Source organism: Diadema antillarum, unplaced genomic scaffold (assembly GCF_040938485.1).
Source record: "Diadema antillarum isolate AM-2024a unplaced genomic scaffold, OU_Dant_1.0 seq00000103_RagTag, whole genome shotgun sequence".
In the NCBI taxonomy this organism is placed as follows: domain Eukaryota; kingdom Metazoa; phylum Echinodermata; class Echinoidea; order Diadematoida; family Diadematidae; genus Diadema; species Diadema antillarum.
Window position 1 is genome coordinate 760,961 of NW_027271190.1, and position 20,337 is coordinate 781,297.

Consider the following 20,337-nt stretch of genomic DNA (forward strand, 5'->3'; position numbering starts at 1 on the left):
TCTGAAATGATCCCTTAACATCACTGGCATCTGAGATGATCCCTTAACATCAAGGTGATGAAAGTTTGGAGTTGGGGTAAATTTATAATTTTTATTTTTGACCCCCCTGCAAAAGAGATGATGGATTTAAGATCGCATCCTTTGCATGTGCGTTTAACAACACTAGCAGTGCCTGGACACTGTTGGTATATCACTGCAATAATTAGGGCCATGTACAAAGAGAATAATTATAATCACACATTTCTGTTCATCCTCCTTTAAGTGGCTTTATCTGAATTTGATGCAGAATTATTGCCCTCAAATACAAGGTAGCTTCCCTTGCAAAATGCTCTCGGGCTATTTACTATGAGATTCATATTCCCTCATATAATGTCATTCTATAAAAAGGCTGATTTGGTTGACAAACTAGAGAAGTGTCTATCCTTATGACTGCTTGCACTACACATTATTTTGGTTTAGTAAACATTTGGATGGCCACCAAGTCGTAGCCACATCAATTTCCACCCATCCCCCAGTTTACCGTCCTTCTGTAATCCACCAAACGGGTCTAGGGCAATTACCCCCTGGGCAATCACCCAGGACCCTTCCCCTTCCCCTAATCCTAATCCTAATCCCAACCCTAACCCAAACTCCTAACCCTAAACCTGTCCCCTAACCCTAATCCTTACTCTAGCATTACCATTAACCAGTATTTAGCCAGGGGGTTATTGCCCTCTTGGAGTAATTGCCTGGATAAGGTCAACAGAGGTAAGCACATGACTTACATGTAACTGTTATAAGACTAAGAAGAGCATCATAGCAGTTCTCCTCTTTTTTTTTTTTAACCCTTTTCACTAACAAAGCACATGTGCCTTTATGCAAGTGAATATTGCTTGTGATGACACCTCATGGATCATCTCTTTAGTCACGAATGCAGATATGGACTCTTGTGTGATTCTGGTTGGGAAATGGACGAGATCTCTGACTCCCGCTCTCAGATACGGTTTCTCCACGAAGGATTCTCCAAGGATTGAGACTCCATGTTTCTAGCTCCTAATGTAACCAAAAATATGGTCCATCCTCACACTCTTTTAAAGCTGGTTACTTCTCTCATGTAAGAGTTTTTCATCACCAGACACACAGCAGCGTGCAATTCAAGGCGCAAATGGTGAAGACAGGTCAGAGGTCACAGAGGCCACAGAGGTCGGGCAGGGGTCGTTGACTCTCGTCACGTCATGACGTCATTCTCGTCCTCTGTGTTTGGTTTCAGCGGGAGGCTACGGAGCTCCGGAAGCTCTCTCCTACGATGGTTCGCTGTAATGGCCAAAACAACCAAAATGTATTGTAGTGTATAAATTGTAGATAAAAATAAAGATAAATGTTACGGGGTAACAAGGCTGATTTGGGGTTTACGCAGAAAGTATTTTCTCAAAGAGTATCCCTTCTTCTACCTAGATATAAAGTTTGAAAGCATCAAATTACTGATAGCATGCATTTTCAACACTTTATGTAGAGCAAATCAAAGTTTACAGAATCTTAAGTTGGATAGCTTCCTTTGCACTGACGAAGTAAATGAAAATCTGCATTAGGATCCTATAAAAAATGATAAAACTTTAGAACGAGTATTCAGCAGTATTGACATAGATATGAATAGACTATGTGAAACAAATACACCACGTAATTAAGCTCATTATGACTTTGACAATCCCCTCACAGCGGTGTATACCAAGTCTTATTTCCTTTTGCTGACTGTTCTGCACTAATGAAGATAAGACTCAATGCACTTCAAAAGACACTGAACTTTAAATCCAAAATAGCATTCTTCCAGGCTGGTTTCCTGTTTTATACTTTAATATTTTGTGGGTTGAAAAAATTAAATATTATCGAGTTATGTATCATAATGAAGCTGTGAATCTTCCCTTTCAAGAATTTGACCTTTGAACTGTAGAATCTTCTCTGGTGACCTGACTGGACACATATGGGACATCTGCTGTCAAACAACAAGTGTGCATGAGAATGGCAATTTTACACTATTCTATCATAATAAATGGAACTGTCTTCCATCAGTTAATGCACGCTTATGAAGGTCACCTGCGAATTTAGTTACAGCCTATAAAGGACCTTTTCTTTACATGAAAGAAAATAAATGATGTCACTATAATGGGTTTATATTTGCATCAAACTCACTTGTACTTGAAGGCAGTATGGGATCCAGTGTCTGGCGGGGACTGTTCTGCTCTACCAGGGGGGCCAGGGTGGGCTTCTGTGACGCCTTGAAAATGTTGCGGTGGCCCGGGGCCTGGGCCCAGGAAGGCGTGGCAAGAGGGGTGGGGAGAGGGGGCGGGGCCACCTCGTCTATGCCTTCCACCGGCATCGGGGCTGTCTTGTTCTTCTTGATCTTCTTCTTCTTCTTTTTCTTCTTCTCTTCACCATCTGTCAAGAATCACGGTAAAGGAACATGACTGTGTGTGCTCAACATTACATGGCTTTCTGAAAAACAATAAACAAGTATAGTCTAACCGCCGTTATCTGGTCATCATTTTTTCTGGAGTCCATTTCATGAAGTCATCACATTAAAGTCGGACGATCGTCACCCCTAATGGTACGTTATTTCGTAAACTCCCGAACGACTGAAGTTTGTGCATGCAATTGCACAATGCCAGACTCGGTGCTATATCCATAAACGTGTTGCTGAAATTGTCAGCGCTGACCAAATTGATGAAACATCCCCCCAATCAACTTTAACCTATCAAAGTTGGCACCCCTCACCCATACTGACCTCCTAAACTGGTTTCTGATGTCTGAGCATTCAGCAGGTTTTCCTGCGACCCAACGACGACCTGCTTGGACTCCTCGCCGGCCGAGGTGACCTCCTTGGGGCTGGCGAGTCCACTGTCCGAGGCTCCACTGTTCTCCTCATTCCTCTCGCCCTCATCAGTCTTATCATCATTTTGAGTCCTTGAGGCAGGCTCCTCTGGATTCACTTCACCGCCACTTTCCTTCATCTCGATGCTCCCATTGGATTTTTCTTCCTCTCTTGAATCCTCCTTCGACTTCTTCTTCTTCTTCTTTCCTTCATCATCGTTCTTCTGCAAATGATTGAAAACAGGTTTTGTAAATTCCATAGCAATTTAAATTAGGCATGTGTTATATTTTTCTGCAAACTGTCTTGTAGCAAACCCCCCCCCAAAAAAAAAAAAAAAAAAAAAAAAAAAATTAACACTCTATAAATTCTAATGCCAATTTATATTCTGCAAGTTGTGTCTTTCTGCGACCTGCATTCTGCCAATAATTGGAAACATGATAAATCCCACTTCCATTCAAATTTTGGTAAAAAATGCTTCCTTATCCTTATTTGTAGCAAAGTGATGGTGTTGTAATAGAAATACATTCCTTTGTTGCTGTTATTTTCAAGGAAAGGGGACATTTTTTTCCTGTCATCATAACTCATCCTGAAAAAGATACACTCAGTATGAACACCCTTCCATCATCCTGTTAGGGATAATGGAAAGTGCAGGTAACAACTGGTGCAGTGCATCACTGTTGAATATCCTTTCACACAAAATTCTGAGCATTCTGTCAATATGATATTGCAACTTCGTAAAGTCAGGATCTGTTGGTTATGAGTTACTTCTGCTGTGAAACGGCCAAGTATACAATATTCCCTCCCTCTAACAATATCTTCCTCTTAAGCTGTCCTTTAATTTTCCAATCATTAAATGTTGATTTAAATGCAAACACATTTAAACTTTTGAGCAACTCGAAGTGGTCTGCACATCGTTATCAATATGACGTTTTGTCCAAATGATACACTCAGGTAACTACCTTCTTGGCAAAATAACTGTTGTCCACTTTCTTGAAAGGATCCCCGCTGGCCACGATGTCTTCATCGTCCGAGTCTTCCTTCTCTGGCAAGCCCTTGGCCTTCCGCTCCTCGGCCTCTCGCTTCTGCCTGGAGAGGGAATTATTGGGGGGGGGGGGAGAATAAATGAAAATGGCATTATAAAATACATTCCTCCTACTTTTTTTTCAAAACTCTTTAGCATCCCAAGGACTACTTAATTGTCTCAATTTCAGCATTTTAGAGCTCATACTAGCATCTTCAGCCATAATCCTTTTTTTTTTTTGTCATTTCTCTTGTTATTGGATATAAGGTGTGTTTTTGCCTCTTAGTAGAAGGGACAGAACAAAGGCATGCAACAGTGGTTAAGCTTGTCTCAAATGAACCTCAAACTTGAGACATGCAGCCACGCCAGCTACTAACCAGCTCTCAGTCATTGCATGATTTCATTCAAGATGTAACACAGGACCTTTTAAAAACAAACCTCTGTGCCTCATTTGGTCCCTCATAATTTGTAATCTTTTACAAATCTCACTTTTGTGGAATACTTTTTTTTTCATGTGTGGAAATAAACAAAATCAGGAAATAAATCAAACTAAAAAAACACTCTGAGAGCACAGACCTCCGCCAAGCAGTTACTTTCCATTGATGATCTTGCTTTTCCACAGAGATCAGTGATTTCCACCCATACGTATGCATGTTGAAAAATCACCCTATTTCCCAATATAGAAGTCTTTGTTACATCATAAAGTCTTAGCTGTGCAGCATGTCTCGCCCTAGCAGAAACTAGAGCATGCACTTTAGTGCACGTATGAAAACCTAAAAAATATGCAGCTTAAACTTCCAAGTTCATTGACCCTACCTACCAAAATATCAAAAATCCTTCATAAAATCCACAAGAATTTCTGGAACACTACCATAATATAATCATCTGTTCCTTGTGTCATTCTCACCTTTCCTGCAAGTTTCATCCAAATCCGTGCACAACTCTTTGAGCTACACACGAACTGGAACACGGACAAACAAACAAACAAGCAAACCAACCAACAGTAATGAAAACATAACCTCCTCCCTTGGCGGAGGTAATGAAATTGAATTGAATCGTGTCCTCACCTCTCCTCTCTCTGCTTCCTGACTTGCGCTCGTATCTCTTCTCTCTTCCGAGCCTGCTCCTCCTTCTGCTCCCGGGTGTCCTCCTCCACCCTCTTGGTGATGCGAGGCCAGTCAGCCTTGATCCCATCCAGCAGCCACTGCATCCCCTCCCGGATGGACGGGTCCATGTTCTTGCCGATGCCCTGGACAGCCGAACAGGTCTCCTACAAAACAAAAAGATATGAAAAGAAACTTGCATATATGACTCACACTGTCATGTATAATTCATATAACAACTAAACAGATCCTTGTCATTTGATTGGTTGTTTGATATTGATCATTTGTCCCATTTTACTATTACATCATCTTTCGTTCAATACTGTATACGCCGAATATTTCGCGAGGGTTTTTATTTTTGCGAATTTCGTGAGTCAGCTGCTATTCGCGAAATTAAAGACACGCGAAAATATTGACTCTAATGCCGATATGAATGTGACGTACGCGTATACATTTCTCCAGTCAGTACAGGACTCCACGATCGCAAATTTAACCACTCGCGAAATTGTCGGGAAGTCCCAATTCGCGAAAATTTATACTTGCGAAATATATGGCGTATACAGTATTATGGCTCCATTTACCATGCAATCTTGGATCCATACAATTTGCTCCATTGCATGCACGCCGAGAGCTACGCTACGTACACAATCAAACTGCTTGTGTTTGCAGTGTGCATGCAGGGCGATAGCCTATAGTGCTCAGTGAGCATTCTCTCGATCTCAGATCTTGCATATTCTGTTTTGTTTCTAAATTCATGAAACATCAAATGACAAGGATATATTTTTAGTGTTATATAAAACAAATAAATGTTTTTCATTGGCGCAATGGACAGAACATTTCATTCAGTGAAAGATGAAATAATTGATGAAATAATTGATCCGTTCAATTCTACGAGATTGAACAAAAGAAATCTCTGTGTGCCTGCAGGTAACACAAAAGTACAATGTCCTTGCTACATCTTGTTCATTGTGTCTAAAAATACATCTTCACTGCTGCACGTATGCATAAAGTTTTTTTTCAAATGCATGCAGTGTCACAAACAAGCAAACATTTTGGCTTTTAGTTTCATTAGTTCATCTTTTTCGTTGAGCTGCCTTTAAGATGTGCTGCATTAAGGCTTATAAACATTCATATTTCCTATACAAACCACTCTTGGAATTCTTCAGTATTTCCTTTCATTGCAAGGATCTACCATGTACTGCTCCTGTGACTCTGCCTTGGTGCAAGACTTAAAATTCCTTCCAGAGGAGCAGCATTTCTAAAGAATATCAAGTTCTCTGATTCTTACCACTCTACAGGGGCACTTGCTGTTATTCACGATGTCTTCAAGATCCAGCTGATCACAGATGTCAATTTCATCAAGGGCTCCCTCTTTGTCCTGTTTGTTTGCCAACCTGGATGGTGGTGTGTATGCAAAGCAAAGATACTCTCACCAATTACAGTCAAGTACGAAGAATTTATAGCGAAGAAAATAAATACATATAAAAATTTATAATGCATTAACCCAGAGATTTACATGTAGGTACCGGTACAATACAAACTACAAAAAGACCCTGAAAGATTTGTTTTAGATGATTACATTTGACACTGCTCAATATCACTTCTCATATACAAACACTTGCATGTGGAATCGTAAGTCTGAAGACCTGCACTGAATAGTACATCAAAGCATACCAGTGGTAAACCTATTCTCAAGGAGCCTACACAAGAATAAATTTCATATATTTTTCTATATAGTCAGCTAAAATTAGTTCTTACAGTATGGCCTCTACCTGACATGCAGAGTGTGCACAAAAACTCAAATGACCATATAACTGTATCATGGTAAAAAAACCCCCCAAAAACCAAAAAAACAGAGCCCTGCACTATACATTGATTATGTAGATTGGTAATGCTCTATGCTCTATCTGATTTGCGTCTTGATTGAGAGCCACTAAAAATACACACTTTGGTGAAGACTTTCCCCAGACGCTCCATGGTTCACAGTTCACAATTATTGTTGCTGCTATTTTTGTTGTTTTTTTTTCGCTTTTTGTTGTTGTTGTTGTTGTTGTTGTTGTTGTTGTTGTTGTTTTCTACTTGTACAAGCAATGTCAAACAGTCTCACTGCATGAGAACTAGTTGTACATTCACAGATATTTAATAAATATATACTTCAATGACTGCAAAGGCAGAAGAGAAAGGGTGTTGAATCCCTTTTAGCAACTTACAGGAGTATCCTCTTGCCGCGGACTTTGTCCTTCTTGAGTACGTCTTCCAGGCACTCCTTACACTCCTGCAAGCGATCCTCTGCGCTGGCATCGATGACGAAGATGATGCCGTGGACTTCGGCGTAGTAATTTGACCAGATCCCTCGAATCTTCTTCCCGCCACCGAGATCAAAGACAGTCACGTCAAACTTGCCTAGTTTGAACTCCCCGTCAGCAAAGCCCACCGTTGGAGCCGTGTCATCGTTTGATTCTGTAACACAAAAATACACCATATTACAAGGTGGTTAAGATTTCAATACAAGATCATAGTGGGCGCATAGCAGTACCGCATGTACCGAAAAAAAAAAAATTACAGCAGGACCCTGCGCAATGATAACTTCAAAAATGTCATAACTTTGATAATGGATCAATCCAATTACAATTTCAGGGTATGAAACTAGAATTACCCACATCTTACAGAAAACTCAATCCGATTTTCTTCAGTGGTAAAAGAAAAATGAGGAATTTTGTAGAGCATGTCAGGAATCCCTTCCCTCCAAGTTCTGTCCATTGCGTTCACATGTTAATATGCAGTTCCAAGAGCATCCAAGTGCATTAAGTAATACTCAGACGAAACAGACCCATGGCATGCTTTACAACAATCCACATTTCTCTGTGACCACTTAAACAAATTGAATGGGATTTTCTGCAAAATACATGTTTAGGTAAGATGTTACAATTGTATATTTTTAGACCCTGAAATAGCATTCAGATGGTTTGATCATATTGAAAGTTATCAATGCGGAAATATGACTGTAATTTTTTGGGGGACACACTGTATAGTGGATGAGACTCTTGACTGTGAAAGAGAGGTCTGCAGTTCAAGTCCTACTGAGATCGCATATCACTGGATGCCATGTTTTTACCTATGATGTTCCTCTCGACCCAGGTGCCAAAAAAAGGCATCTGGCAATAATGGCATGGCCGTCTGAAGGAACAGTGCTCACACTGAAGGGGCTACTCTTGGTAAATATTACCGAGACCATATCATTTCATTGTATAAGAGCTTGAAAATGGGAGAAACAGCATGGGTCTGTCTTGGGGCCCTCCATGGGTCCGAAGTCGATCACCACAGAGGACAGGACCTGGTGGCCCATCACCCTGACATTATTCTAACATCGAGAGGATGACGACGAGGAGTAGCGGCTGTTATCACAGGAGTTTCATATCACTACAGTGCACTCTCTTGCCGAGTGATGTGTATCTGAGACTAAAGTGTGATAGACTTCCATTCATGGTCAAGTGATTAATGCATACTTCGGCTGTCTGTTTGTCCATTTATTGTTCTCATATAAGAAACAGTAGAATAAGACTACAAGAGGAAACTAAAATGAAAAGAAATCCTTACCCCCTTGGACTCCTTTTAGCGCTGTTGTCTTTCCTGCATTGTCCAGCCCAATTAGGGCAAGTGTTACTTGCCTGGTGATACAGAAAAGTATAAGTGAATGACAAAATATATTAGCATGATAAATCTTTATAACGTCGCTGGGGTGACAACACCTATAAATAGTATCTGCAATTTTGGATTAATGGTCAAATAATGGGTTTAAGTGATGTCCTGTCCAAATCCTAACTGTCTTACTCCAAAAATGAAGCCACCACGGCATGTCAAAGGAAAGGCTATATCACATTCGCCAGTGCTTTGGCCCCCCATTTTTTTTTTGCTCTCCTGAACATTTGACATTTTGTAGATACGAGGTCTTGTCGCCCAAGCAACGATAAGCTCTTTGACACATACAGTACTCAATAGTTCTTATTCCATTCTATAGTAATCTTTCATGTATTCCATCTTATTCCATTACATCTTTTAGAATAATCAGACAAGCTGAGACATATTCAGGGCTGCCAACATTAGAAACTAGTTGAGAGTGAGACTTCCATAGGCCAATGCTATAATTTAGGAGTCAAAATGAGTGAGATCAGTAGAAATGCATGCAAATCAAATAAAGTTTTAGAGTGAGAAAGGACCAAAATGAGTGAGTCTCACTCGCAATGAGTGAGAGTTGGCAGCCCTGCATTTTCCCTTAATCTTTACATAGACAATATTTGGTGGCAATTTCATTCGAAAGAAACCAAGAATGCTCCGTTTTTTTCCATGGAGACACTTTTAAAAGTCTAGTACCTCTAACATCCAATGCATCACAATGAACTGCAACAGCAGAAACGATGCATTTCCAGTTAAAATGAATATCGGTACTCATCATTGTGTGAACTATGTGAATATCGTCAACTTGACTTTTAGCCCCGGAGACCCGCCGCTCTGCGGCGGGGTCCTGGCGGCTACCCCGCAGTTTCGTTCAAGTGAGAATCACGAACAACTCCCTATTGCCACATATACGGCAACTTCACAAATAAACCATGGCTAAATGTCCATCATAAATACAGTGACAATATAAACTGAAATATACACTACCCCATTGCCTTGGTCCTTCTCACCAATTTATCTGGAAACTGCATAATTTTTCACATTTTTTAGGAGTAGGCGGTCTGCCCTAGTGGACAGCTTTGCTGCTATTTTGAACGTGTATATCCATCAGTACGCATCTACGCATGCGTAAACAATGACGTCAACGTTACGGACGCAAAAGGATATGAATAATGCATCATCGCACGGTGAATATGCATCATGTAGCGAGTAATACAGCTGTCAATGCACTGCACTGAATGCATTGTGTGCGCATGTGCAAGTGATTGTGAGTTTTAGTGAGCATCGGTGAGCTGAAGATATTTGCCTTATAAGACAGCATTTTCTGCATCATAAGCAATGAAATGCATCAAACAGTCGCCGATGTGAATCATTTAGGTTTAGTCGACCCATGTAAGTATTCCCAATAGTTTTTGTTGAAAAATTAAGGAAATACAGCGCCGGAACGGCACCCGTTTGGTACAACATTAAAATATCGATGCCAAAACGGCGCAGCCCCAACACTGTACGTTGGGGCTGCTGGTCGCAGTTACTTGACTTTATGACTGTGCATTGACCCTAACCTCTGGATTGCAGGCAACTTACTTGCGAGGCTCCCGCCTCTCTTTGACCCATTGGAAGCAGCACGCCATCAAGCTGAACATTCCACAAGCCAGTTAAATCTGTACGGTAACACAACAAAAAGAAATCACAAATAGCTAAATCTTAAACATTACCTGAAATCGATCTCACAAACACTAAAGTAACACATACAGCTGTAGATCTACAATCAGTCAAGTAATAAAAGACTTGGACGTGTTAAATTAAATTTAGATCTACACCCCAACAATTCCAATTCCCCATTTTGCTGACAAACATCCCTCAAACAATAAACATGTCTCATTATTGAATATTAATATTCTCAGTCTCATTCACCCTCGATCAAAATTTGGGCAAAAAAAATAATAATTCAAATAGGCGGTCTAGGGCCTAACTTGCACTCTCCCTGTAACATGGTTGGTTAATTGTTAGAACCTAGTTTTGCAGGACCATCTCCAGTGGCAGTGGCATAACGAAATGAATTAAAAGATGAGAATGAACGTTATGTCGTTAGACTCCAGTCTCTAGTTGTGTACGTAAAATGTATGCGACTGATTTGCAGAATTTCAAATTCTAAAATGAAATAGGGTTGAAACTCGAAACAGGGGATGGGGACACCCGCTCCACCCCATTTTATACCCACCCCTTCTTGTTTGGTTGCTTCGCTAAATTGCAATTTCTTGCTCCCCCCCCCCCCCCCCCCCCCCCCAAGTCATGCCAGATGGGAAACTTGGCATCTCTGCTGCAAGTACAAATGGTTTCATAACCCAACCCTATGGACCAATTAATTACACTTGTTACTCTTGTAATTTTTATGTCTATCTTTTTGACATCTTGAAGGGAATGGGTCCTGTCTGCTGGGCACGATTGCGATTGATAATCGAGCGACGTGCTTTCACATACGGTAGGTTTACCACTAACACTATACCAGTTTTCCTCGCATGTCTAAGGTTACGGCTACGCGTTTTACTTACCTTCATCAGTGTCTCCGTGGAACTGGAAGTCATTTGATGATCGAAAGAGACTTCATTTTGTAATGAGGTGTGAAGATATGATAACTGGTGATAATTTCCAAACCTAAGTATCGAATTCTTCAATACTACCGCCACGGGCTATGTCGATATCTAAAGATTATTAACACTTCAATTCGCCAAGCACTGTTGGGCAGTCGTTGTCCCGTATGAAATCTCCGTATTTACTATAGCACGATTAGCGATTTCACGTAATCCGACCGGCGTTGTTGTTTTGTTACCGCAGCAACTCCGCAATATATGGTCTGGCGATCGCGAGCGACACAGCAGCATTCACAGCACAGATAGAGCTGCACTGCCCGTATTCCAATGCATGCATGCAGCTTGCACGCATGGGCTTGATTTGTGTGTGCGTACGGATTCTGGGCGTGCAGTTTTATCACGATAAGCCAGTTCGTATGCATTTCCAATCCACGCAAAGGTAACGAAACTTATATAAATATGTCATAAATCAAGCGAAGTGAGGAAATATTGCTTGAACATTCCTTATCATACCGAATAAAAGCATATTTAGTACATCTTTCCTGTTGAGTAACGTTTACAGTTTTATAAAGATACGAGGGCTCCTGTCGTCGTTGGCAGTACGGTGGCCGAGTGGTTAAGGCGTTGGACTTAAGTTCCAATGGACGTAATGTCCGCATGGGTTCGAACCCCATCCGTACTAGAATGTTTTTTTACACTCTGAAATTAAATGAAAAAGTTCACACGATCGTGTGTTGCCATTTATATTTATTTTGAAAGTAAAAAAAAAAAAAAAAAAAAAAAAAAAAACTCAAGAGGTACCAGAACTGTAAATATTGTAAATACGTTATATCATAATCTATATCGTTGAAAGGACTGGCCTCGACTAATAGCCTGCACGCTATTGCCAGTTCTTTTTTGCCAAACTATTAATTGTTGTGACTTTGTTGACGATGTTTGTTTGTTTGTTTGGTAAATAAATCTCATTTCATTTCATTTCACTTTTTCACTGGAGGAGCGACTTTCAACAGAGCAAGCAGAATGGCAAAAAGGACACTTTCCTGCTCCACAATAGCTTTCCTGACACTTTGTTTCAATATTTATTGATAAGCATTAAGTACTAGCATTTACTTTGATTAACTCCTTCGATTTACTTACAATATATATATATATATTTTTTTTTTTGGGGGGGGGGGGGGGTTCACTGAGAGAAAAATCGTGATATGCATAACACATTTCCATCAAGTTCTCGCACAGCCTTATATAAGCAGGCCTATATGTCAATAAGAAATTTATAATAAAAATACCTCCAAAATACTATGTCATGATAATTTCTCTGAAGACAAAGGGAGCAATTATGTGAATGAATAATGTGACTGAAAGTTCACATGATATCATGATTCTGTTAACCATAATCCACATTATTATTTCAAGATTTCCTCTCTCCTATCGATCTGTATAATAACAGCTTACCGGGCACCGTGCCCCCACGTACCCCATCCATCCCATCCACACACACACAAAAAAAGAAACAAAGGGGAAAGAATGGGTTATTCAATAAAAAGATGGGAGAGCAGACAACGTTCTTGATTACAAGATTCATTATCTAAACAAGATGAGTTATACTATTAGTCAATGTTCAAAATGCCAGCAATCATAAACTATTGACAACCCACATTTAACCTGATGATTATCTGCTTTGTCTATTTAGTGGGCTGGTTGTTAGTGTATTTGTGTCTTATAACAGCATGATATGGATTCAATACTCTGTACGAGAGACTTTATGCTAAGAACTTATGCTGATGATAGTAATGAGAAAATCAATGATAATAGCAGACTGTTAAAAAGCGCTCATTCTATACCTAAAAAGATATTGGTGGCGCCGTGAAAACAAAAATAAGCATGGGTATCATTACATTACAACATAACATGTATCACAGAAGATTAGGAACACACAATAAAACAAACGTAGAATCACACATAAACACTATGAATATAAATTATTATTTAAATGCGAGCAAGGTGCATTGTTGTCTGAATGAGGGGACGCAAACATATGGGTACAGCTATAGAATGAGGGTGACAAATCAATGTGAAATTTTCTGTGCTTGTGAATATGTTGTTATACCATCACTCTTGAAAAGAGTATACATGTATTAGAATTACATACCGACGTCGTCAAAAATTATCTCCTTCACTCAGCAGGACTTGCGGACGGCTGGAACATCGATTGTATGGTTTAAGATGACAGAGGGCAGCAAACCTGTTTCACACTTTTTTTTTTTATTCCGAAAAAATTGTATTAATTTACAAATCGACAGGTATTTTTAATTGTTTAGTCTATCCACTATGTCCATCATAATGATATTGATTGTGATCATGATAATAATGATAAGGATAATAGTAATAATGATAATGATACTGCTAAAATAATGATAATACTATTGCATTCTAACGATAGTGTTTCCGACAACATTATTGATAAGAAGGGTATAAAATGACATAAAATAGTCACGACAAAAGATCTGTTTCAGCTGCGGATATCCAACACAATCACGCAACATTACTGCAAAAACAGTGGTGTTAGATTTAACACCACTGGTGTTGAATCTAACACCGGCCGAACTTCAATAAAGGACCACACCATCTGGTGTTGAAGTAACACCGTCTCTGGTGTTAAAATATCCAACACCCATGGGTGTTAAAGGGTGTAAAAATATACCAACACCAGCCTCGGTGTTTTTTCAACACTTAAGAGAGTGTTAAGAAGTTGACACCATAATGGTGTTCATTTGACATCCCAACACCAGTTATGGTGTAAGTTCAACACCCGTGGTGTTAAAATATACCAACACCAGCTTTGGTGTTGCTTAGATTATTGATAAGTTGACACCACTTTGGTGTTCTTTTGACACCCTTTAACACCAATGATGGTGTAACTGCAACACTATTTGTTGTTAGAATCTATACCCCAACACCTGTCATGGTGTTATTCTAACACTTCAAAGTGTTATAAGTTTGCATTATTTGGTGTTTATATGACACCACAGAAGTGTTGATTCAACGCTTCAGAGTGAGAAATAAATTCCAAGTGATGCCAACTTATTAACAATTTGAAGTGTCGATACCTCGACATCATTTCACACTCTCCACATTCAATCGCACAAAATAACACAGTAATGTAAGTACATGTAGGTGAAAGACAGTCACGTGCTACTAGGTTGATCAAAATATTTAATAAATTCTGTCTGTCACAACAAAACACAATAATTCTATTACATGTAATGAAAGCCTCATCTCTACAATATAAGTATCAAAATGGAATACCTTTGACCCTGTCAGTTGGTTCTTTGATTATCTATGCAAATGAGATACATTATGGCTATTGTAGGCTAAAATATCAAATTTAAATACTCACTCTGAATACCTTTGGCCTTCTTGGCACTATCAAGTTGAATTTTCAAATGAAATTGATACTAGTATTATATCTTCTTGGCTCTATCATTCAAATGTTCAAATTGAATTGCCTGTTCAGCTGTATAATTCAAATATTCAACATAGATCATCCAGTCTGGTTGTAAAATGTTAACATAAAAAAAAATTATACTCTTTCTTTTGATCAATGCTATTGCAAGTGATGATACAAGCATGTGAAATTCGGATCATTTAAATATTCAAATGACACACATAAGGCCTTCTTGGGCCAATATTTTCAACTCGAACTGGATGTAATTGATACCCCCACCTAAAACTTAGAGAGTTAGCTCAATTCATGATATTCTTGTATGCCTTTTGTTGAAAAAAAAAGTACAATGTAACAAAAGTTGTTACCATAGCAAGATTACTCAACAGTGAGATCAGTGTGCGACTCATTTTAAGATTACACTGGTTACATGAGCGAAACCTCAAGTCAACTCCCTTGCAAAGCAGGCCATTGAGGCTCTGAACGGGACAACCCTGCTTTTAAAGAAAACATGAATAAATAAATAAATGCTAGAAAACTGAGGGAGCTCACCCAATTCACAGTATTTTGTTTGATTTTCATTTTAAAAGATGGTTGCCATTACATTAGAACCCTGTTCAATATTTCAGGCCAGATGCTCAGAAACTGAGGGAGATTGCATAATCAACTGTTGTGTAAGTTTTTAATTTGAAAATGTCACTGCCATGATAACACTTTCTTTGACCGATACAAAAGATGACATTTGCACATTAGCGCACTACAGTGGTCACGTGCCAAATTTCAAGTCAAATGCCTAAAACATGAGGGAGTTATGAGTCAATCACAATATCTTCGATTGCTTTGTATTAAAAAAAAAAAAGTTAGCATGGCAACGCATTAACATTGACGAGAAAAGTGTTTTGCACATCTAGAATTTATCTTGTCACAATATATAGGTGTCATATCTCAAGGTTATTGCTAAAAATTGAGAGAGTAAGCTTAATCCACTTGTAGTTTATACGATTCTCATTACAAAATACCATTAACTTGACAACATACTATTTGACAATGACAAAAAATAAAATTTGCACAGGTACATAATACAGTGGTCACATGTGCCAAATTTAAAGTCAAATGCTCAAAATCTGAGGAAGTTAGCTGAATCCACATCGTACTTGTGGATGATTTGTATGAACATGCTGTTGCCATGGAAACGGATTTATGACCCCCGCAAAAAGTGTCTTGCACGATAACATATTATCATAGTGACCATATGTATCAAATTCAAATTTAAATGCTAAAAAAAAAGAAACTAAGAGAGCAGCGTGATCCACACAATTTTGTATGATTTGTTTAAAAACTGCAATTGCCATGGCAACAGATTTCTGGACAATCGAATTTCAACAGAATTGATTTAAAACTGAGTAGCTTGATCCACATTCTGTATTTGTAATCTTTATGAAAATTTGATGTTACCATGGTAATGCATTACTCCATACTGACACATGTAAACTACATAGGACATGTAAAAATTACAAGGTCGTTGTTCAATGTCCTCTGGACTAAAGGTAATCACCTCCTCATCAAAAACTGTCATCGACTAATGGAGAGTACTGCTTCATCAACTGAATACAACTTGTATCATCAGTCTCTATCTCGGTTCCTCCATAGAACTGGACTTGGAGTATCTTCACAGTTTCATTGTCACAATGATGATTCTTCAAGTGTCTTCTAAAACCATTGAACGAATTAAATTATGTCCATACACAGGCCCCCTGGGCGCAATTTATTGTTTGTCCATCACTCAGTCCATGTTCGTATGGCAAACAGTGAAAAAAAAAAGCAGTTTCAGTGGGAACTCCTAAAGAATGCATCACTTCATTATCTATTTGAAAGTTTAGATCTCGGTTCTCGAACTCGGGGTAATTCCAAATGTCCAAAGGTTGATGAGAGGTTTTGCATACCGTAGACAAAACACATATTTAATGTGCTTTGAACAATGTGTCGAAGGCACTCTGAATGATATCACCAGGGCAGGGTAGTACCAAGTGGTCAACAATGAAGTAATATTGGTACACATGTATGTTATCCTTCTGACGTCCTCTGTCAAGCAAGCTGCATCTTCTGATCTTCAAGCAAGCAAGCTGCATCAACAGCTGCATCTTCTTCTGCTTTCCCTCTTCAAGTGGTGATCAAAACTAGCATCAGGCTGAAAATGTAAGGAAACAATGAAAAACAAACAGACATTGTATGAATCTATTACAAATAAAAACTAGACAAATTTGACTGTGACCTTTATTTCGATCCCATAATGCAATTTGATAGACTCAGTCATACATAGGCTTAACACATTTTATTCACATTTATGATTATTTTAACAGATTTCAAGCTATCACACACACGGAGGGATGGACTACTCAAAACCATAACAATTCAGGCACCACTTTTTGGCAGAGGATAATAAATGGATCTTATTCCATTTTACTTAAAGATCACTATAATTTCACAATCAAAACTCACTTATACCTATTTTTTCTTAAAGAAGCTTTGAAATTTATCACTTTTCTCTTATTCGTGACTGATCAAAAAGCAACTTCAAAATTTCAGCCTACATATGGGGAAGACAATTTTTAAAGTTCAAGGATCGACTTTGAAGCATTCACGAGTAAAGTTCTCGTCGACATCAGGACATAACCCTGACAAAGGCAAGTGCACAAAAATATTCACAACATCCAAAAAAAAAAGTTAACCTGTGAAACATTGAAAAGCAAGTGATCTTAATAAATTACATAGTCCAACAACACAAAAAAAAACCCAGAAAATTTCCCTTGACCTCTAATTTCTTTTCTAATACAAAAACAGATCATAGAAAGTAGAAAATGCAAAATCAATTAAACTCGTAAAAATCAATTTCATTTTCAGAATACCAAAGTACTGTGAGTTCTAATTGCCTGTCCAAAATGACTCATAAAGGCTTGTTCAGATATGATGAGTCAAAAACCGGCAACATTTTAGTGCACAAATCAATGCGATATGAGATGGTAAAAAACAAACAAATAAACAGATCAAAATGCAACAAAACAAAACAAAAACACTGAGGCAAGAGGAATATATTTTGCCACACAGTGGCAAGAAGTTATGGTGCAATCAAGCTCAAAAGTAAGTGAAGATACAATGTCATGAGTTTATCTTTATCTTATTTTTTTTTTGAGTCATTTGCATTCATTAACATAATGAAAGTGGCGTGGTTCGGCGCACCATATCTGAACACTAAAAATGTCAGGGGGTTTGTCGCATCATATTTGAACAAACCTTATAGTCATGTAGACTTACCTTTTGAAATCGGATAAGGTAGTCTATAGCCAAAGCCACAGCAATCTTGCACAATCCTTGCGCCCTGGTTCACAGGTGGAAGCAGATAGAGTACAAGAAGGATTTGCAGGTTACTTACATTCTATGCTGTGTTGTAAGAAATGCATGTTATATACAATATATTCTACGACTCATTAACAAAGTATCCAGGTATCAACAGAAATTATCAGTGAATTGCACTGCATAATCAGGGAGCATTAAGTAAAACATATGATCCTTCATGTAGGATGAACCCATGGGTTGTTGTGTGACTTCTTTACAAAAAAACAAAAAAAAACTCTTCTTTATTTCATCAGCATCTCCAAAATAACAAAATTACATTACATATTGATTTGTGACTGTGAACTTTTATATTACAATTGAGTTTGGTGAAATCCATTCATCTGCCTTTGAAAAATCAAAGTCACAAGATATTTCATTCATTTTTTTTTTCATAATGAAGGGCTCCTGACCCTTGATTATTGACCTCATGACCCTTATCGACTCCAGGGAAACGTTTGATAAAATGTATTGTCAGATGCAAAGATTTCAGCTACTTATAACAGTTGTCACCAATGACAAGTTTTGTGGAACGCCCCCTGGATTTACATAGCCTTACCAAGTTTCATTCACAGATGATTGTTTTCAACTTGCGGCATGATACACAAGAAACGATATTGGATGGATAGACATCTAGAACATAAAAAAGGGGCTTTCAATACCTATAGTATTGTGCATACCCTGACTGCTACCAGGTCTGGTGGTACACTATTTGATGATTGCTCCAAGTCTCATGAATCCACATCAGTTTTCCGCATGTGTTCTCCCAGCAATCTCAACAGCTTGACTGTGGTTTCTGAAGGCTTTCCTCTTGCTAGCTTGACAAGACCTTCCACCAAAAACTGGCCACTGCTCAAAAAAGCTTGGCATCGTTGCCTGGGAGAAGGAGTGAGAAGTACTGTTCAACCTGCAAGTGTAAGAACCATGAACATACATTATCAAGTGGCTACAAGTCCACAAACTGTCAAACTGGTGCGCAAGGTGTGATGCACTGGCTTAGGATTCAAAGTACTGAACATCCACATAACTGCACTAGTGTATTTACTGTATACAAGTGCATGAAACAGATTTATCTTGTGTGCATGAAAGATTTGATCAGAACTGCAGAAAACAAAGGGTTTTGTTCTGGTGGCTTCAGATTAATTCAGTCGGTGATTCTATTATATATACCTACTTGAGATACATTGTATGCTCATAATTTCAAGTTCGTTTTAATTAGCCACCAGGGGGGGGGGGGGCAATAATATCCTGCTTCCAGGTATTCATCATCTTTATGCAGTGTACATTTATGCAAATATTATTTGAGGAGAAATGGAAAAATCAAATGCCATTTTGCAATTGATCTACTCTCATTTTCAAGGTTTTTTAGATAGATAATAAAAGGTCTTTTTGCAATTCTGTCATTTTCAAGATTCTCAAGTGCACTATTGCCAATATCATTAAGTGTGGCAATAACATAAGTATGGGGAAGAGGCATATTCCAGAAGGGATTTTTTTTTTCAAGAGATTATTTCAACAAATACTACCATCAAAGTAGACGTATATGGGCAAGTCCAAGATAAGGTCCCCTCAGAAGGCAAAATTTCATCTTTGCTCAATATTGACATATTTGGTATCATTTTGAAGCTTATGAGTTGAAGTTTTGATTTCCATGGAGGAAAAATTATATTATGTAAATTTATGCAAATTTCAAGGGCTTCATTTGCATAAATGTAAAACACAGCGTTACGTATGGGACATTTATAAAAATTCATATTTATTCAAAGGAAAGCAAATGATATTTGATTAATGTGTGGACATAAGAAGTTCATCAAATAGTTTAGCTTGGTATGAAAATTTAGGGATTATGCAAATGATTATGCAAATTAGCTCGTGTCCTATCATGAGATGTCCCATACGTAACAAATTGAGGTCATTTTTTTAGGTTTTTTCTGAAATTGCTATGGTCATTTAAATGCCCTTTTGGAAAGTTCTAATTTATTGTTTAGAGAAATTAAATACCATAGGAAAAAGAAAAAAAAAGTAAAAGAAATATCTTTTATTAGGCATTGAAATAATGTTACGTATGGGACAAATGCGTTACGTATGGGACATCCTCATATATATTACATGTGGATGCATGTAGCTAGCTGGGAAGGTCTCTCAGTACACAAATGGTCAATCATCCTGAAGAAAGCATCTCAACTTTGTAGCTACTTTTTGAGTTATAGACACTTGACACAATACATGTACTTGACTGAACAATTTTCAGATAGGGGGAGGGGAAGATG

General features: G+C 38.4%; 1 protein-coding gene and 1 non-coding gene across 2 annotated transcripts; one reads left to right on the forward strand and one right to left on the reverse strand.

Annotated features, from left to right (window-relative positions):
• Positions 1 to 1,117: 1,117 nt before the first annotated feature.
• LOC139726877 (uncharacterized) lies at positions 1,118 to 11,319 on the reverse strand. Its single transcript, XM_071637870.1, has 10 exons — positions 11,197 to 11,319; positions 10,229 to 10,305; positions 8,567 to 8,637; positions 7,180 to 7,429; positions 6,258 to 6,363; positions 4,934 to 5,136; positions 3,805 to 3,931; positions 2,759 to 3,068; positions 2,167 to 2,412; positions 1,118 to 1,293 (listed from the first exon to the last, which is right to left on the reverse strand). The coding sequence occupies exons 2-10, from the start codon at positions 10,285 to 10,287 to the stop codon at positions 1,208 to 1,210; spliced, it is 1,458 nt and encodes a 485-aa protein (XP_071493971.1). The 5' UTR covers positions 10,288 to 10,305; positions 11,197 to 11,319; the 3' UTR covers positions 1,118 to 1,207.
• A 514-nt stretch (positions 11,320 to 11,833) lies between these two features.
• Trnal-uaa (transfer RNA leucine (anticodon UAA)) lies at positions 11,834 to 11,917 on the forward strand. The gene has a single exon. It is a non-coding gene; the product is annotated as a tRNA-Leu (tRNA).
• The last annotated feature ends 8,420 nt before the right edge of the window (positions 11,918 to 20,337 follow it).